The 21276-nt window shown below is 39.1% G+C and overlaps 1 protein-coding gene across 1 annotated transcript; it reads right to left on the bottom strand.

Moving 5' to 3' along the window:
* Positions 1–14907: 14907 nt before the first annotated feature.
* Positions 14908–20073, bottom strand: LOC114686599 (vomeronasal type-2 receptor 116-like). The gene is made up of 3 exons (XM_037201698.1): positions 19991–20073; positions 18763–18893; positions 14908–15836 (listed from the first exon to the last, which is right to left on the bottom strand). The coding sequence occupies exons 1-3, from the start codon at positions 20071–20073 to the stop codon at positions 14908–14910; spliced, it is 1143 nt and encodes a 380-aa protein (XP_037057593.1).
* Positions 20074–21276: the final 1203 nt, after the last annotated feature.

Genomic DNA, 21276 nt, shown 5'->3' with positions numbered 1-21276 from the left:
AATAAAATAAAATACACTAAAATAAAATATACTAAGATAAAATAAAAATAACACATTAAAATAAACAAAATATTTTTGGTTGTGAGCCTAGACTTTAATGGCTGAGCCATCTCTCCAGCCCAGAGAAGGGGAGAGGGGGAGAACAGGGGAATCTGTGGCTATTATGCTGAACTGAATGGTGTTGTAAAATAAATTAAAAATAAAAAATAAAAAAAAAAAAATAAACAAAGAGAAGGAAAGGAGCCCAAGAAAAGTCAGATGAATCAAAGACCCACTTGCTTGCACACTCAAATCCACCAAAACATATAGTGATAGCCATTGTACATACTCAAAGAACCCATAGTGTAAAATGAGAGAAGAAAAAATAAGACAAAACAACACAACAAGACAAAAACAACAAAGAATCAAAAAATAAACAAAAAAGGAAAACACCCTGACATGATATTGTGAGATAACAAACATCCAAAGATGCCATTGAGTTCATTTTCTGTTGCCATCTACTGTTGAACATGCATTCTACCCTCCAAAGTAGTTGGTTTCCCCAGTGAGATGCCTTTGGAGGAAACTAAACTTTTATTAGCAGCTGGGTATCAACTGGATATTGTTTCTGGGTTTGGAATGAGGCATGTATCCACTTTTCCTTTCAGCTCAGGTACCCTGTGTCAATCTGACACAAAATAAAGTCATCTGAGAGGAGGGAACCTCAATTAAGAAAATGTTTTAAAGCTGGTGGTGGTGGTGCACACCTTTAATCCCAGTACTTGGGAGGCATAGGCTGGCAGATGTCTGTGAGTTTGAGGCCAGCCTGGTCTTCAGTTGTTACAGGATAGCCAAGGCTGCATAAAGAAATCCTGTCTTAAAGCCTCCCGGCCCCTAGAATGAAAATATCTTCATGAGATCCAGCTATAGGGCATTTTCATAATCAGTGATTGACTTAGCAGGCCCAGGTCAAAGTGGGTGGTGACATTCCTAGGCTGATGGTCCCGAGTTCTATAAGAAAGCAGGCAGAGAAAGGCAGTAAGCAGCACCTCTCCATGGCCTCTGCCTCAGTTCCAGTTTGATTTTCATCCTGGCTTCCTGCAATGTTGGAGTCAAATGTGAAAGTGTATGCAAAATAAGCCTTTTCCTTTCCATCTTGGTTTTTGGCCATGTTGTTTTATTGTAGCTATAGAAACTCTAACTAAGACATGTTGGTAGCAGGGGTGGGGTCTTGCTTTATCAGACCTGAGCATGTTGTTTTGTAGGAGGACCGTGGAGGTATTTTGGAACATTGTATAAGAAAATCCTCTAAGTGTTTTATACTTGGAGAGCTGTTCCATTGTAGCTTGGAATATATAAATGTTGAGGACAATGCAGAAGATGGGAACCTGGCTTGTGAAGTTTCAGTGGGAAGTTTAAAGTGTTTATTGGGGCCATTTGCTATTTTGAATTAAGATTCTGTGGCCCTGTTGATCTGGGGCTGAATAATCAGCTATGATTAACAAAATATCTGAACTACTGAATTGAAACCTTTGTTTTACTGGGATACTCAATGCTAGTTGGCCGGAGTTGAGAAATTAGAGGTGATTAAGAAGAAGCCAGCATTGCTGACTTGAAATCTTCTGATAAGTGTTTCCTGAGAGCACACGGATGCTGTATTCCAGAGGCAGTTGTATTTCAATGGCAGTCAAACTTGGTGGTGTGAGCGTCACCCAGGTGGTACTGGTTTTGAAGGTATGAATTGGTCATGGATTGCAGCTGAGGCTTGGCACTCTCTCTTTAGCCTTCTTCCACTCAGCATTCTCCTCTCCTTGTCCCGCCTAAACTATCTTTCCTGCCTGGCCACCAGTCAATCAGAATTTTATTTATCCATCAATCATAGCAACATATATTCACAGCATACAGGACATCCCACAACAAGGGAGAGCATGCCCTGTGGTCATAGGAATGGGAGAACTATCCCTGACCCCGATCAGCTGCAACTCTAGGAGAGCAAACCCTATACCTCAGGAGGGAAGCACAATAGTCAACCTTGTTAGTGCAGATATGCATGAGCCAGCTGAAAAATTGTGAGCATGGGCGATCTGTTCCTATTACCCATCTGTCTTGAGGTGGCATGGGTGAAGGAGAGTTGCCTACCTCCACCCATGCCCATCAATATCTAGGGCAAGTGGGGGAGCTGCCTCTGTGGTCATAAGAGTGGGAGAGCTATACCTGACCCCTACCAGTGCAACACTTGGAAGAGCAGGCCCTCCGCCTCGACAGAGCAGCACAATGGAGCCATCCTTGTTAGTGCAGGTGTGTGTGAGCCAGCCCAAAAGTTGTAAGCATGGGAGGGTTGTCCCAATTTGACGTCTGGTGGAACAGACCTAGAGCTTTCCAGGCCCAGACCCAAGGATATGACTTGGCCTGCTCCACTATCCACCCCATCTATGATCTATTGGAGCTTGTGAAGGGTCCTGGCCTGTAGACCTAAAGTTTCATGATCTCTAAAATACAGGGCAACAACTGGATATCCCGGAGGAGCCTTAGTGAGGGTCCAGCATTGATAAGACAGCAGAAACCAAAGGCTTCGAACCAGACCAATGACTCTTTGCAATGAACACTTCCAAGTAAAGATGAATGCCTTCCCCCAGCCCACTCCCTATTCCCATCTTCTCCAGGCCAAAGACTTCCCTGAGGATTGAGTTCAACTTGGTAGATTCAGTCCAGGCAGGTCCAGTCCCCTCCTCCAGGCTGAGCCAAGTGTCCCTGTATAAGCCCCAGGTTCCAAACAGCCAGCTCAAGTACTAAGGACATGTCCTGGTCCCACTGCCTGGGTGCCTCCGAAACAAATCAAGCTAATCAACTGTCTCACTTACCAGGGCTCCTGATCCAGTTGGGGGCTCCTCAGCTATTGGTTCATAGTTCATGTGTTTCCATTCGTTTGGCTATTTGTCCATGTGTTTTTCCAATCTTGGTCTCAACAATTCTCGCTCATACAACCCTCTTCTTTCTCACCAATTGGACTCCTGGAGCTCCACCTGGGGCCTGGCCATGAATCTTTGCATCCCTTCCCTCAGTCATTGGATGAGATTTCTGGCATGACAGTTACGGTGTTTGGACATCCTATCACCAGAGTAGGTCAGTTCTGGCACTCTGTCAACCATTGCCAGTAGTCTATTGTGGCGATATCTTTGTGGATTTCTGGGGACCTCTGTAGAACTTTGCTTCTTCCTATTACCATGTGGTCTTCATTTATCATGGTCCCTTATTTCTTGTTCTTCCTATCTGTTCTTGATCCATCTGGTATCTCCCACTCCCCTAAACTCTTTTTCCCTTGAAACTTGCCGTTCAATACTCCCACTCATGTCCAGGTTGTCTGTGTAGATCTCATCCATTTCTCTGTCATTGGGTGATCCCTATGTCTTTCTTAGGATCCTCTTTTCTAGGTAGCCTCTTTGGAGTTGTGAATTGCAGTCTAATCATGTTTGTTTTACATCTAGTATCCTCCTATGAGTGAGTACATACCATGTTTGTCTTTCTGAGTCTGGATTACCTCATTCAGGATGATTTTTTTCTAGATCTATCCATTGCCTGAAATCCTCATGATGTCTTGTTTTTCTCTGCTGAGTAGTACTCCATTGTGTATATGTACCACATTTTCTGTATCTGTTGTTCAGTTGAAGGGCATCTAGGTTGTTTCCAGGTTTTGGCTATTACAAACAATGCTGATATGAACATACTGAGCAAGTGCTTGCTGTGGGATGTTAATGTATATCCTGTGGGAGCCCTTCTTGGGTTCCTTGTGGCGTTACCCAGCAGGTCCATATAGAGGATGATTAGGACCATGGGCCTGAGTGCAGGTGTTTGAGATGGTCTGCACTTGGCTGTGCTGGGGGATGGTCTGTATGTCAAGTTGTTCTGATTGGTCAATAAATAAAACCTGATCGGCTGTGGCTAGGCAGGAAGGATAGGTGGGACTAACAGAGAGGAGAAATAAAAGGACAGGAAGGCAGAAGGACTGACTGCAGCCGCCGCCATGACCAGAGACACTGCAGCCGCCGCCATGACCAGCAGCATGTGAAGACGCCGATAAGCCACCAGCCACGTGGCGAGGTATAGATTTGTAGAAATGCGTTACTTTAAGATATAAGAATAGTTAACAAGATGCCTGCCACGGCCATACAGTTTGTAAGCAATATAAGTCTCTGTGTTTACTTGGTTGGGTCTGAGCGGCTGTGGGACTGGCGGGTGACAGAGATTTGTCCTGACTGTGGGCAAGGCAGAAAAACTCTAGCTACAAGTGCCCTTGTGGTATGATTGAGCATTCCTTTGGTATATGCCCGAGTGGTATAGCTGGGTCTTGGGGAAATTGATTCCCAGTTTTCTAAGAAAGCACCATATTGATTTCCAAAGTGGTTGTACAAGCTTGTATTCCCACCAGCAGTGGAGGAGAGTTCCCCTAGTTCCACATCCTCTCCAGCATAAAGTGTTTCTTTGTCAAAAATTATATGTCCATAGGTGAGCAGATTAATGTCAGGGTCTTCAATTCGATTCTGTTGGTCCACATGTCAGTTTTTATGCCAATTCCAAGCTGCTTTTATTACTGTAACTCTATAGTAGAGCTTGTAGTCAGGGATTGTGATGCCTGCAGAGGTTGTTTTATTGTACAGGATTCTTTTGGCTATCCTCGGTTTATGGTTTTTCCATATGAAGTTGAGTATTACTCTTTCCAGATCTGTGAAGAATTGTGTTGGTATTTTGATGGGGATTGCATTGAATCTGTAGATTGCTTTTGGTAAAATTGCCATTTTTACTATGTTGGTCCTGCCTATCCATGAGCATGGGAGATCTTTCCATTTTCTGACATCTTCTTCAATTTCTTTTTTCAGAGACTTAAAGTTCTTATCATATAGGTCCTTCACTTGCTTGGTTAGTTTTACCCAAGGTATTTCTTGTCATTTGTCGCTATTGTAAAGGGTGATGTATCTCTGATTGCCTTCTCAGCTTCTTTGTCCATTGTATATAGGAGGGCTACTGATTTTTTTGAGTTGATCTTGTGTCCTGCTATGTTGCTCAAGGTGTTTATAAACTTTATCAGTTACTGGGTGGAATCTTTGGCGTCACTCAAGTATACTATCATGTCATCTGCAAATAGGGAAAGCTTGACTTCTTCCTTTCCACTTTGTAGCTCCTTAATCTCCTTATGTTGTCTTATTGCTCTGGCTAGAACTTCAAGTACTATATTGAATAAGTATGGGGAGAGAGGACAGCCTTGCCTCGTTCCTGATTTTAGTGGAATTGCTTTGAGTTTCTCTCCATTTAATTTGATGTCGGCTGTTGGCTTGGTGTAAATTGCCTGTATTATGTTTAGGTATGTTCCCTGTATTCCTGTTCGCTCCAATACCTTTATCATGAAGGGATGTTGGATTTTGTCAAATTCCTTTTCTGCATCTAGTGAGATGATCATGTGGTTTTTTTCTTTGAGTTTGTATATACGGTGTATTACATTGACAGACTTTCATATGTTGAACCACCCTTGCATCCCTGGGATGAAGCCAACTTGATCATGTTGGATAATTGTTATGATGTGTTCTTGGAGTCTGTTTGCCAGTATTTTATTGAGTATTTTTGCATCAATGTTCATGAGGGAGATCGGTCTCTAGTTCTCTTTCTTTGTTGTATCCTTGTTTGGTTCAGGAATCAGGGTAATTGTAGCCTCATAGAAGGAGTTTGGTAATGTTCCTTTTGTTTCTATTGTGTGGAACAATTTAGAAAGTATTGATATTAACTCTTCTTTGAAGATCTGGTTGAATTCTGCACTGAAACCATCTGGTCCTGGGATTTTTTTTGGTTGGAAGACTTTTAATGATGGTTTCTATTTCCTTAGTGGTTAGTGGACTATTTAAATAGTTTACCTGGTTTTGATTTAACTTAGATATGTGGTACCTATCCAGAAAAATGTCCATTTCTTTTAGGTTTTTCAGTTTTGTGGAGTAGAGGTTTTTGAAATATGACCTGATAATTCTCTGGATTTCCTCAATGTCTGTTGTTATGCCCCCTTTTCATTTCTGATTTTATTGATTTGGATTCTCTCTCTCTTTCTTTGGTTAGTTTGGATAAGGGCTTGTCTATCTTCTTGATTTTTTCAAAGAACCAACTCTTTGTTTCATTAATTTTTGTATTGTTCTCTTAGTTTCTATTTTATTAATTTCACCTCTCACTTTGATAATTTCCTGTCATCTATTCTTCCTGGGAGACTTTGCTTCTTCTTGTTCTAGAGCTTTCAGGTGTGCTGTTAAGTCACTAGTGTGAGATTTCTCCAACTTCTTTATGTGGGCATTTAGTGCTATGAATTTCCCTCTTAGCACTGCTTTCATAGTGTCCCATAAGTTTGGGTATGTGGTGTCTTCATTTTCGTTGATCTCTAGGAAGTCTTTAATTTCTTTCTTTATTTCTTCCTTAACACATTGGTGATTCAGTTGAGCATTATTCAGTTTCCATGACATTGTAGGTTTCCTGTAGTTTTTGTTGTTGTTGAAATATAACTTTAAACCATGGTGGTCTGATAGAACACAGGAGGTTATTCTAATTGTTTTGTATCTGTTGAGATTTGCTTTGTGGCCAAGTATGTGGTCGATTTTAGAGAAAGTTTCATGGGGTGCTGAGAAGAAGGTATGTTCCTTTTTGTTAGGATGGTATGTTCTGTAGATATCTATTAGGTCCAATTGGGTCAAGACATCAGTTAAGTCCTTTATTTCTCTGTTAAGTTTCAATTTGGGACTGGGGAGATTGCTCAGGCATTAAAAGGCTATGCTCACAACCAATAATATAAGAGCATCTAGGTTTTTTCCAGGTTCTGGCTATTACGAATATGCTTCTATGAACATAGCTTAGCAAGTGTCCTTCTGGTATGTTTGAGTATCCATTGGGTATATGTAGAGGAGTGTGGTATCTTTGGGTCTTGAGGTAGACTGATTCCCAGTTTTCTGAGAATTCAACATACTGATTTATGTAGTGGCTGTACAAGTTTGCACTCCCACCAAAAGTGGAGGAGTGTTCCCTTTGCTGCACATCCTCTCCAATAATGCTCTGTGTAATGTGCAAGAGAGAAAGATCAATTGCATAGGACGGCAGGGGTCATCCCTATAATGTAATTTTCAGTGGAGACTATGAAAGCCAGCAGGGATTAGAAGTTAAAATTTCACTATTTTAAGATAATATGATAGTCTACAATATGTGACCCAAAAATTCTACCAGAGAACACAACAGATAAACACCTTCAGTAATGTTTCAGGATACAATATTAACTCAAAAACATCAGTAGCCCTCCTATACACAAATGATAAATGGGCTGAAAAGAAATCAGAGAATCATCTCCTTTCACAATACCCACAAATAATATAAAATACCTTTTAGTAACTGTAACAAAACAGGTGAAAGTCCTGTATGACAAGAACTTTAAGTCTTTGATGAAATAAATTGAAGAAGATATCAGGAAATGGAAAAAAATCTCCCATGCTCATGGATATGAGGAACCAACATAATAAAAATGGCAATCTTACTTAAAGTTGCCTACAGATTCCATGCAACCCCTATCAAAATCTCAACACAATTCTTCACAGACCTCAAAAAAACATTACTCAAATTCATATTGAAAAACAAAGAAACAACGAAAATCCAGGATAGCTAAAGCAATCCTTTACAATAAAGCAACTACAGTAGGCATCACCATCCCTGAATTTCAGTCTTCCTATTGAGCTATAGTAATAAAAAGAGCCTAGTATTGGCATAAAAACCAAGATTTGAACTAATGGAATACAATTGAAGACTTGTACATTAATCCACAAGCCTATGAATACCTGATTTTTGACAAGATGCCAAAAATGTACAAGGAAAAAAAAGAAAGCACCTTCAACAAATGGTGCTGGCATAACTGGATGTCAACATGTAGAAGATTGCAAATAGAGCCATATCTATCACCATGCACAAAATCAAGTCCATGTAGATCAAAGACCTTGTCATAAATCTAGTTACACAGTATGCAGTACACAGTTACACAGTAAACAATTGGCTGAACCTTGAGTGGTCAGAGTATGTGCAGAAAGGGAGCTACTGCATGGACTATGTCTTTTGTTCATGGCCCTCCCAGAAACTGCTTGCTCAAGTCTCAGGAAACTGAAATTGAAGCCTGATCTCTGAAAGAAGACTGAGAACCGTATTAATGTGCCTGCTTGATCCTATCAAAGTGGTGTGAGAATAAAAAGCACTAGAAACAAACATAAGAGTAGGTCTCAATATCTAAGTCTGACATTCCTGCCCAAAATCTACTGTAAATAACACAGGCAAAACTTGGCAGCTAGAGTCATACACACACACACACACACACACACACACACACACACACACACACACACAAATTCAGTGGTCACTAATTTCAATGACCTCACTTTTATTTACAGGAGAACTGTTGGACTTCCCTGAAATACTTGGTCAAACTTTTATTATATAATTCTTTTCCATCAGAGCTTGCATATAAAACATACAACTCCTGAGGAGTCAAAGACATTGCAGAAAAGATGGGGGAAATTCACAGTTAAATGTAGAAAGTGAAATTAATGGAACCTCAAATCATTCTTCTCTGTTGACTGAAGAAAACAAGTGTATAAAGAAGATGGCATCCCAGAAAACATCTAGGAATGGAAGACAGAGAATGTTATCATAGGGTAGAGAGGGAATAGTGATGTTTGAATCCATGTGTTCCCCTAGTACATGAACGCTGATTTTGGAAAAGGAAAAAATGAGAATAAAAGAACTCATTGAACCATAAAGTCCTTGCACTTTGTGGCAGACTCCAATCTGTTGTTCTGTTGAGTGGACATATGGCTTTAGCAAGGAAAAACCCAGCACTCCACATATTTCCTTCACAGTATAAACCACAATCCATTCTGACTAAGCATTTACTGCCATCCTGGGAGGACACAAGGACTGGAAACTTCATAAAGAAGGAAGTGAAAATTGAAGAGCACACCATATTATCCAAAGCTCTGTGAAGCCATGTTGCACAAATTCTAAATGATCTTATAATAAAAACCTGGAGCCAGATATTGGGGTAAATGGTGAAAGATCAGAAGAAACAAGCCACAGCCCCTTCTCACCTCACCAACTTCTCAGCCAAAAAGAGAAGATCCTGTCTCCATGAATCCTCAAACTGAATGACTCCGAGTCCTCAGCTGAAAAGGCCTAGTTCCTGTCTCCTTATGGCTTATATGTCTTTTGCTGCCCAGCCATTTCACTTCTTATCTCAATCTTCCTAGCACTGGAATTAATGGCTTGTGTGCTTCCCAAATACTGAGGTTAAAGATGTGTGCCACCACTGCTTGGCTCTATTTCTTTTCTTGACTGGATTACTCTCGTGTAACCCAGTGTGGCCTTGAACTCACAGAGACCCAGACAGATACCTGCCTCCTAAGTACTAAGATTAAAGGTGTGTGCCACCACTGCCTGACTGTCCTCTGATCTTCAGGCAAGCTTTATTACTTAGATTAAAAATATCACCACAAAGCCATTAGTCTGGTTGAGGGGGACCATAGTGTCCAGCTTGTGTGTACACAGTTCTTGTGTATGCGTGCATGTGTTCTTATAATCTTATTAATGGCTGAATTTGTCTCTCAAATAATGCCAATTCCTTTCTCACCAAACTCTTTCCTATCCTGTGGAATTCTGGAATATTTTCTCCCCATGGTCTCTGCATCCAAGGCCTTCCATTCAGTAAGAAAAAGATGGAAAAATTGTTTTCAGACATTCACAGGCAGCGTGATTTCTTCCACTACCACACAAAGCCCATCCTAGGCATGAAATTCACCTTTTCTAACAAGTGTGAACTAAGAAGCAGCTCATTTGAAAGACATTGAAGATGATGAAAACATGACACACCTGAGGATGCCATGATAGGTGAATAGGGGAAGGCCAGAAAAGGCCTATGCTAAGCATGGACAAGTCATAATATCAGGACACCATGCTCTCTACAAGGGAAGACAATCAATGTTCATTTCATTTGCCTTGGTCTGAAGGAGACACACAGTAATCCTTCTTATATACATGCCTGTTGAGGTAACCAATAACATATCCATGCCTCACTGTACACAGATTATTTCTCATTTCTGCTGAAACCAGTGATCCTAATGAATTAAAAAATTCTGAGTCAACTGCTGTGGAATAATCTTTCTGTACACTGTGAATATGTATTACTCTCATTGGTTTAATAAATAAGTTGATTGGCTAATACCTGAACAGGATGGAGTTAGCTGGGAGAGCCAAGCTGATAATGATGGAATGAAGAAGGGCAGAGTCTGGAGTCATCAGCCAGACACTGAGGGAGCAAGAGATAAAACTGCCATGCTAATAAAGGTACTACCACATGGCATAGTGTAAATAAGGAATATGGGGTAATTTAAAATGTAGGAGCTAGTTAGTAATAAGCCTGAGATATTGGCTGAGCATTTATAATTAACATTAAGCCACAGATTGGTTATCTGTGAAGCAGCTGCAAGGACAGATACTCTTCCTACGGGGAACAATTATATTTCAGAGCAGAAATCAAGATTCTTATTTGTATCTGAACTTTGATTTTTTTATTATTTTATTCTATATGGTTACTCACTCTATCAATATATAGTCATGTTACTTCCCTATACCACGAGCACTGGGTCAACCTACTACTGACTTTTCTGTGGAGAACATGTTGATATTTAGAGAGGTAATGGTTTAGAAGATCCCTATGATTTTCCCCAAAACACAGAGCAAAACTATCAGGAGAAAGACAGTGTTTCCAAAAGCAGAGGGGTAATTTTTTCAACTACTCTACCATGACACTGTAGACTTGATGCATTTTAGTGCAAATGTGTCCACAATGGAAACTTTGCACAGCAAAGGAGGTGAATCACTGTGTATATAATGGCCTTTGTTTAATAGTGATAAATTAATATACGTTAATATATTTTACCCTTTTCCCTGATACTGTAATGTATTAGTACAAGCAGAAATTGAAGTGGGTGTTAGTGTGGGCATGTGGTAACTATCACTGGCTTTTCTTCAACTATTGTCTTCAATTATCTTGTAAGAATAGCTGAAAGTTCAGACTCCTTCTTTAAAAGACAACAACTTATTTCTCACAGGGAATCCTCTAGTCTCACTTTAGTAGGGGATATTTTAAATATTCTTAAACAAATGACAATATTTCAGAGAGTAGATATTACTAAAGGGCTTGAGGGATTTCACCTGAAAAATAAATGCACATGTGTCATCATAATTTTACATTTGTACCATGATACAATGATAAATGTTTACTTTAACTCTTTTGCAGAACACCAAAACAAACTGCAAATGGTATACTTTTCATAGTGAGCACTACAGTAGGTGCTCTGTGGATAATTTAGCACAGATTGTGAGAGGGTTCCTATTTCTGAGAACCACTCAGCATTAACCATCCCCCTGCATCCAGTTTCCTGTATCTTGAGGAAGACTATTGTGTCTCACTACAGATTTTAATAATAATCTAACCCCTGATACCTTGTAATCCTTCTTTAGAAATTGGTTGTTTTTTGAAGTAATCAAATTAGAATAAGTAAACTGTGGATGGCTTCATATTATTTGGATTCTGTAATAAACTACAGCCTATATCGTGGCTTAGATAAAGAATAAAGTGTTGGAACAGCAATGCAAGGGTGTCTAAGGTTTTCTGTAGGGGATTCCAAGAGACAATTCTTTCTTCATGCATTTCAGCATATAAAAGACACAGTGAAGCATTAATATTTGATCCTCAATGTTTCAGGATAATGGAGTCTATCCATCTTTTGTAAGAAGTTACAAAGTTTTAATTCTGCGTTACAATCATACTGGAAAATAATATGAGTAAATAAATGAGTGAGTTCATGAAAGGTTGATTTTAAGAATGACATGACTTTATAAAATTCCTGAAGTACAATATGGAATGTTTGTTGTTGTTGTTGTTGCATTCCTGTTTGGAGTCTAAAAATAGCTGTTTAACATTATCTCTTAGAACTTCGTGGTACATTCTATGTTCAGTCATATGTATCCTAAAACTAAGTTCATTTATCAGTGTGAGAAGACAAATGTGACTAGCTCCTATATATCACATGCTTGTTATACACATGAATGAATAGTAACTGTGGTTATATGTAAGATTTCAAAGAGATCAAGAAAATAAGCACTTTTAGCATGGAAACAGTGATTGTTTCATGATGCTCACACATATTTGAGGCGTTAAGGTTTTTTTAATTTGATGTTATTCTTTTTTAGAAATTTTAAATTTATACAATGATGAATGAAAGTCAAAGACATCAAGATAGAAATAAAACTAACACTAAATAGGCTAGATATGGTAACAAATGGCATGGCAGGATATGCCTTATCTGCAATAGTGGCACAAATGTTATGTTGGTAACCAATTACTTTCTTTTTGGATTTAAGGTGTGCTCAGTAGACAGACATACATTCATGGTGATATAATCTGGCCAAGATCCCCAAGGGGAATCACTCCTATTAATAACCTAAGTAAATATAGTATCAAACAGCCCTCTAAATTCATATCTTCATATCCCCTGGTTAGTGCAACTCTAGACTTCATCAGAGAAGCATATTTGTGCAGTGGAAAGTCATTAACACGGATACTCAGAACTCATCAGAGTGCAGAGAAAAATGTCAGTGGAATGCTCAGCCACATATGGAATCTATATCCACCCACTGGCATAGGCTCAGGGACCATGATGAAGGAAGACAGGAACAGATTTTCAAGAATCAGAGGTTAGGGACCAACTGATCAAAACAATGTCTTCTGGACCTAATAGGACTGCTGCACTCATGAACTAATACAAGCTGTGTTTGCAGCACAAAGCCTGTAGAAGATCAATCCATTCGATCTAGAATGCAGATTGGAGTGACTCCTTAAACCCCATGGCTAACTGAGAAGCTACTGAACTGGGGGAAAACCACGAGAAGAAGGAGAATCAGTTTTCATTAAGGGTATGGCAGCTGCTAGGTCAAACATGTTGCAGTAGATGACCTCAAAGCCATTGTATATGGGTAATGCCTAGGGAACAGTGGCTTACATGAAATAGATAGGACAAAACGTTGGAGTTACGGCAAGATGGAAGATGGATCTGGGAGTGTTTGGTAGTGAGAATGATGGAAATATAAAGGATTATATACTCAAAAATTTAATTAAAACACATAGAATTGAAACTCAATAAAATGTGTAGATATATGCAAAAGCCAAACCCACAGAATGCCACAGCATATCAAATAACATTATTAAGTAGAAAGAGAAGTCCATCTGGAGAAAAATTTAAACTTCAATTCTAAGAGAACAAAATCACAAAATTTAAAATTTCCATAAAATGTGAGATACTAGTCTAATCATCCATGTTTTCAGTTTTATATAAGGCATGGATTCTAGTTAGTGACATGTAAATATAGAGTTCATTTCTGTCAGAAACAATTTTCTCATTGATGAGCTCCTTTAAAGTTTCATGTCATCTTCCTTCTATATCTCATATATAGATGTACAGTGGTAAAACTTAAAGAGAAGATCCACGTATTAGAGAGAACACTCTGTACTTGTTTTACTGAGTCTTGGTTCCTCACTTAATTTTGCAGTGTCATCTTCCCCTTGAAGTTGCATTACCCCAATGGCTAAGAACATTGAATATTTTAATGTTTTCTCAGTCATTATTATTTTATTTCTTGAGAATTCACTATATATATAAAACTCCTTTTTTAGTTGGTTTGTTTTCCTCATTTTCAGCTTTCTGGGTTCTTTGTACATTCTAGAATCTAACCATTCTGCTAAATAATTGATCAAGATCCCCCCCCATTTCATAGGGTGTCACTTTTCTCAAGTAAGGATGTCCTTTGCTGTACAGAAGCATTTTTATTTCCATGTGGTTCCTTCTGTGAACCATGAATATTAATGTCTGTGATACCAGGGTCATTTTCAGAAAGTCTTTTCTTGTGCCAGTGTAAATTTCTTGCACATTCTCAGTCTCTCTAATCTCAACCCAGGGTATCTGGCTTTCTGCTGAGGTTCTTGGCAATTCAGAGGGATAGTTGCAAAAGCTTGTTGCAACATATTACTCATGGTTTGTTGAAGGAAACTTTCCTCAAATTGAGAAGAGAACAAGTAATGATGTAAAATGTGTTTTAGGAAGTTCTCAAGTAACTGGGAGTGAGGTCTTTGAACAGCTCTAGGAACATGTATGGAATCCAAGTTTCTTGGGTAAGAGGACATAGCTAAGAACTGAAAGGATCTGAGGAGGAAGTAAAGGCTTACAGACACTCAGCAATATATGCCTACAGAATTAGTTTGCAGTATCTCAGCATCCCACCATATACTCTATATCTATGAGCATATACCTGCCAAGGTAATATGTGGTGGAGGAATGGAGGAAGATACAGCAGGACTTTGGTTCCCAATCACAGACAGTACCACCCCTAGGAACCAGTTATAGTGGACCAGTATGTAAGAAGCCAAAGATAAATATTTTTTAAACTTTGAATATGATGTGTGTGACTTTGGAATCTGTTTATCACCACTGATTGATTACTGAAGTACATCTCTATAAGATTCAAAATTTAAAATCATGTCTAAGCCAAGTAGAAAAGAGAATACATTTTCATTTTGTAAGCAAATTAGTAGTTCAATAAGAGCAAAGTAATAAATAGTACATATAAATGGAGGAAACAAAAATGCAACATGTATTTCAAAATTAAAAAAAAACCCTGATGGGTGTTAAAAAATGAGACTAAAATATTTAGATCATGAATAAAATCTCAGGCTCTCGAGTGCTAAACTGTAACCTATATGTGCCTGTTCAAAGGCTGCAAAACAGAGTTCAGGATTTCTATTTAATTTCAAAAACACATGAGCTAAGTTTCAAAGGGGATTTTCTTCCTAGTATGTGTTTTGTCCTTGATATGATGAAGTATGTTTGTTTCTGGCCTTAACAAAACAATGTAGCACTTAGGGGCAAAGATGAGGCCCAGGATCCCTGAACTGGAAGCCAAGATAGAGGAGACCTCCAGAGCCACCATGACCTTCCCCTTGGTGCTATGGTAGACAGGGAGGAAGGTGACCCAGACACTGCAGAACACCAGCATGCTGAAAGCCAGGAATTTAGCCTCATTGAATGTGTCAGGCAGATTCCTGGACAAGAAAGCCATAAGGTAGCTCCCTAGGGCCAAGAATCCCAGGTATCCAAGGATGCCATGGAAAGCAATAGCTGAGCCCTTGTTACACACGATGATGATGTGTTCATGTTCAGAGTGAGCATCTGTGTCAACAAATGGAGGAGAGGTTGCCAGACATATTCCAGAAAGAAGAAGTTGGATTGTGGTGCAGAGTGGAATGATGGTGTTAGGAGTTCTTGATATCATTAACCTTCTCATCATACTTCCCAGAGCAGTAACCTTGAAGGCCATGACTACAGTTACAGTTTTGGCCAACACAGTAGAAAGAGCCACAGTGAACAGAAGTCCAAATGTGTTCTGCTGAAGGATACAGGTGGCTGTGTTGGGACGGCCAATGAAGAGTAAAGGACAGAGAAAACAGAAGGTCAGAGTGATGAGCAGGATGTAACTAAGAGCCCGATTATTGGCCTTCACAATGGGAGTATCTCTATGCTTCACAAAGACCCCAAGGACAAATGCTGTGAGTGAGGAGAGGCCCAAGGACATGGAGGTGAATGCCTTTCCCAAGGGATCATCATAGTTCAGAAAGGTCACAGTCTTCTGGAGGCAGTAGTTCTTCTCTGAGTTTGCATAGTGACTCTCTGGACACTTCATACACTGATCCATATCTGGTAGAAATGAATGTGATCAAAAGCACATGTTCAGGTTGTCCTTTTATCCTCCCCAGGCAATCTCCAGCCACCAGTTCATTGAACCATCTCCTTTTACTTGAGGGACAAATACTTTCTGGATAAATATTCTGAAATCATAGATCCATTCTACTTCCTAAGTTACACAGCCCTAATGCTTCTTTCTCTGTTATAAACACATGCATCTGTGCATGTACACACATAAACACACACACACACACACACACACACACACACACATTTGACTTACATGATATTGTTTGTTTTTGGTTCCTTAGAGTACTGAATAACATTTCTTGAATCTAGTTTGGATCTGATAACAATATTTATAAACTAAATCTGTGTCCTTAATAGAATATGAGACTTCAGTATGACTGAGAGAGTGTCCTTTGTAAACCTTTTAAAATGTTGTACTCAAATATACCTGAAATGTATCTACATTCACAAAGTCCATTGTGTTACCAATTTGTTCATTCTTTGAAATGTCCTCTATTTTAACATTTGCAAGGAGGAAACACTTCAACAGTGAAAATGTTTCATGACTGTTTAATTCACTTTCTGTTGATACAACCTTTTATTAGATTATCAAATTTATTTTCCAAAGAGTGAACTTTATCTTTGTGAATATTATCAGTTTTTCTTTCTGTATTCTTTAGCTCTCCTACAATCTTCATTTTATTAAATCATAATTTCACTATATTTTCATTCATCTCTCCACCATTACCTCCCCCTCCTTTCTTCAGTGTATTAATTTTGCTCTTGCTGTCATTGCTTATACTGAAGGTTTCATAAATAGGCTGCAACGTCTTGTTTATTAAAGGCATATGACATATAATCCATTAAATCACTTTATGTTGGATTAAACATTTCCTTTTAGAGACACGTTTCATTTACTTAACAGTATTTGTCAACTAATAATGGATTCAGTTTTAAAGTGTCTAACATTTGTGTATTAATCCATCCCTAATATCAAAGAGTTTTATAAAAACTAGTTCTTAACAGATACATGTAGGATTTGTTTGTAGTAGTGGAAATGTTCGTTCATTATGTGAATACTCAAGCTCTTAAACCAAACACATATCCAATGTGAATATTCAAGTTAACTATGGGCACTGTATCTTATCTTTCTAAATCTATTCAGATCCTAAGAGAATCTGAATCACCTTAATATTATTATAAAAGTATTACAAATATAAATAAAATCACATTTAGAACATCCCTATTATAAAGTTATAAATAAATAAATATGAGTTTTTTCCATGTGATAATTATGTAATATTATTCAGGGATAAATAAACAGTACCATTAGTAATATAGTTGCCAATTATTGTGAATCATTTCTTCTTCCATCTTCCTGTTCCATACACACAAAGATATCAATGCTCCTTCTCACATGCTCTGGATTTAGAGTCTTTGTTTTGATCCCTGAATTTATTGTGCCACCAGGTTTCTCTGTTTTGTTAATACTGCCCTTAAAATGATGATCTTTCCACTTAATTGTCCCAAGTTTCTGTAACTACAGGTATATGAACTATGCCTGGCTTATTCACTTCATTTATTTTAAGCAAACTACTTATGTGCCATGTTTTGAAATTTCAATTACTTGTCAAAAAACTATTTCTCAACTTGGGCATTTTATAGATAGCAATGGTCATATTAACATTTGTGAATTATAAGCCTGTGAATAGTGATACTAATGATAATTTCAAATTCTTCCAACTTTGAAAAACTCCATCATGTAGTTGAGATTCATCATAAATTTTCCATAGTGATGAACTTCTGTAATGATGAATTAATACATTCAATGTATTAATTAATTAATATGCAAGTACTTGTCACTCTTCTTGTGAACAGTACATTTTATTATATCCAGTACTGTACTCTGTGAATTTTCTAGCCTTTTACAGACCTTCAGTCTCAACATGTGGTTAATGGTTTGAAAGAGAATGACCCCCACAGGCTCTTGCATTTGAATGTTTGTTTCCCAGTTAGTGGAACTGTTTGGGAAGGATCAGGAGGTGAGGCCTTGATCCAGTTAAGTGTGGTCTTAGTGAAGGATGTGTGTCACTGGGGATGATGGGCTTTGAGGTTTCAAAAGTCTCTCTCTCTCTCTCTCTCTCTCTCTCTCTCTCTCTCTCTCTCTCTCTCTCTCTCTCTCTCTCTCCATGCCTCCTACCTGTGGATCATGATGTAAAACTCTCAGCTACTAGTGCTATGCCATGCCTGCCAGCTTCCTGCCATGATCAAACTGGTCTAACCCTCAGACTTAAACCCAACAAAATGCTTTCTTTATAGAGGTGCCTTCATTGTGGTGTTTCTTCACAGCACTAAAACAGTAAATAAGATACTGAGTTTACAGCATACTAATCATATAATCTTGTCTTTATCATATAACATATTGTTTATTGTAGAGGTGGAAGAGGTGTTTCAGGTGTTATAAAGGAGGGAGAAAACATGTTCATTATAGGACTGTAAAAATTGAGTTTTGCTGGATGCAACACAAACACAACACACACACACACACACACACATTCCTGCTGGACATCATATATTTAGAAATACAAAAAGGAAAGTCTTGACTCCTGATTATGATCAAAATATGATTTAAAAATCATGAAGAGATGGTGCTGTGTGTTCAAGGTCATTGTGCAGCAAAGCATACTACTCTGGTGTGGAAAGAGTTTTCTGTAGGCAGCCGTGCTTACAATGGATCAAGATCATAAAGCACATCATAATTTCTGTGTCAAGACTGTGTTATTTCAGGGAAAATATGATGACCCGTAACTTGTGATTAACTAGCATGAAAAAGAAGAGAATTATCTCTAAATTCACTTAGAGGTGTAAATTTACTTAGATACTGCAGAGGTGGACTGGTGGAAACATCCTTGGCATGAATGATATTTACCAGTCTCATTGGAAATCTCATTCTGTGGGCAGGGTGTGCAGTCAAAGCAACAGACAGCCTTGCCTTCCTGGGGTGTCTTCCTGAATCCAGAACCACAGCTCTCACTGCATACAGATTGAGGATTCTGAGAAAAATGAAATAAATGTTAGGAAATGCTCAGGATTTTATTGAATCTCTAAACCTAGAGGGCTTTAATATATAACATTAATTTGGTAGTTTGGATATTTGTGAATGAAGGTGATTGTGCTGTTACTACTACAGTAAGTCATACACAGGATCATGTGATCAATGGTTGGTAGTAAGGCCACAAAGGTTTTCTAGTTAAATCTGAAATGTTAAATGCACAGTAGGGGTGCATGTAGCAATGGCTTGACCATGTGCAAGGTCACCAGGTGTTTGGTATGGCCTACACTTGACTGTGCTGGGGGAGGGGTCTTTTGCCTCACCCCTGGGCATTTCTTAATGAATACTTTTGTTTTATAATTAATTTAATTTTACATATCAGTCATGGATTCCTCTGTCCTCCATTCCCCCAGCCTTCTTCCCCCACAATCCATGCCCCATTCCCACCTCCTCCAAGGCAAGGTCTTCCCTGGGGAGTCAGCCCAGCCTGGTAGATTCAGTTGAGGCAGATCCAGTCCCCTCCTTGATGCACCAAGGCTGAGCAAAGTGTCTCAGAATAGGCCCTAGGTTCCAAAAAGCAAGCTCATGCACCAAGCACAGTTCCCAGTCCCACTGCCTGGGGGCCTCCTAAATAGTTCAAGCTAATCAACTGTCTCTCTTATCCAGGGGGCCTGGTCCAGCTCCATGGAGGCTCCTCAGGTATTGGTTCACAGTTCATGTGTTTCCATTAGTTTGGCTTTTTGTCCCTGTGCTTTTTCCCATCATGGTCCCGACATCTCATGCTCATATAATCCCTCCTCTCTCTCACTGGTTGGACTCCTGGAGCTCCAGCTGAGGTTTGGCCATGGATCTCTGCATCTGCTTCCACCAGTCACTGGATGAGAGTTCTATTCTGACAGGTAGGGTGTTCAACCATCCAATCACCAGAGCAGGTCAGCTCAGGCACTCTCTCGACCATTGCCTGTAGTCCACAGTGGAGGTATCTTTGTGGATACCTGGGAACCTTTCTAACACTCTGCTTCTTTCAATTCCCTTGGGGTCTTCATTTATCATGGTGTCTCTTTCCTTGTTCCCCACTCTGTTCCTGATCCAGCTGGGATCTCACGCTCGGCTAAGCTCTCTTTCTGCCAACCCTTGCCGTCCATTAATACCCCTCACCCACAGTTTGCTCACGTAGATCTCATCCATTACACCATCACTGGGCAATCTCTGTGTCTTTCTTAGGGTCCTCTTTACTAGGTAGCCTCCCTGGAGTTATGAGTTGCAGTCTGGTTATCCTTTGCTTTACATCTAGTATCCTTCTATGAGTGAGTACATACTGTGTTTGTCTTTCTGAGTCTGGGTTACCTTACTCAGGATGATATTTTCTAGTTCCATCCATTTGCCTGCAAACCTCATGATGTCATTGTTTTTCTCTGCTGAGTAGTATTCCATTGTGTATATGTACCACATTTTTTTAACCATTCTTCAGTTGAAGGGCATCTAGGTTGTTTCCAGGTTCTGGCTATTACAAATAATGCTGCTATGAACATAGTTGAGCATGTGTCCTTGTGGTATGATTGAGCATTCCTTGGGTATATGCTCAAGAGTGGTATAGCTGGGCCTTGAAGAAGACTGATTCCCAATTTTCTTAGAAACTGCCATACTGATTTCCAAAGTGGCTGTACAAGTTTGCGTTACTACCAACAGAGGAGGATTGTTCCACTTGCTCTACATCCTCTCAGACATAAGCTGTCTTCAGTGTTTTTTATCTTAGCCATTCTGATAGGTGTAAGGTGGTATCTCAGAGTCATTTTGATTTGCATTTCCCTGATGAGTAAGGATGTTGAGCAATTCCTTAAATGTCTTTCAACTATTTGAGATTCTTCTGTTGAAAATTCTCTGTTTAGCTCTATAGCCCATTTCTTAATTGGACTGTTAGGTATTTTGATGTCTAATTTCTTGAGTTCCTCATATATTCTGGATATCAGCCCTCTGTCAGATGTGGATTTGGTGAAGATCTTTTCCAATTCTGTAGGCTGTCACTTTGTCTTGTTGACCATGCCCTATGCTCTACAAAAGCTTCTCAGTTTCAAGAGGTCCCATTGATTGATTGTTTCTCTCAGTGTCTGTGCTATTGGTGTTTATGTTTAGGAAGTGATCTACAGGGTCAAATACATTCAAGACTACTTTCTACTTTCTCTTCTATCAGGTTCAGAGTAACTGGATTTATGTTGAGGTCTTTGATCCACTTGGCCTTAAGTTTTGTGCACGGTGACAGATATGGATCTATTTGCAGCCTTCTACATGTCGATACCCAGTTATGCCAGCACCATTTGTTGAAGATGCTTTCTTTTTTCCATTGTACAATTTTGGCTTCTTTGTCGAAAATCTTATGTTCATAGATATGCT

This window comes from Peromyscus leucopus, unplaced genomic scaffold (genome assembly GCF_004664715.2).
Source record: "Peromyscus leucopus breed LL Stock unplaced genomic scaffold, UCI_PerLeu_2.1 scaffold_1163, whole genome shotgun sequence".
Taxonomy (NCBI): Eukaryota; Metazoa; Chordata; class Mammalia; order Rodentia; family Cricetidae; genus Peromyscus; species Peromyscus leucopus.
The sequence above is the reverse complement of the archived record's forward strand: the minus strand, read 5'-3'. Positions and strand labels throughout refer to the sequence as shown.

Bases quoted from the DNA above. Each gene is read 5' to 3' on its own strand.
- LOC114686599 (XM_037201698.1), bottom strand. From the start codon at position 20,073: ATGGATGAGATCTACGTGAGCAAACTGTGGGTGAGGGGTATTAATGGA. The intron at 18,894-19,990 runs GTGAGATCCCAG...TTTATTTCATTT, and splicing joins GAAAGAGAGCTTAGCCGAGC to TTCTCAGAATCCTCAATCTG. The intron at 15,837-18,762 runs GTAAATATCATT...CATTTCTACCAG, and splicing joins TGAGATTTCCAATGAGACTG to ATATGGATCAGTGTATGAAG.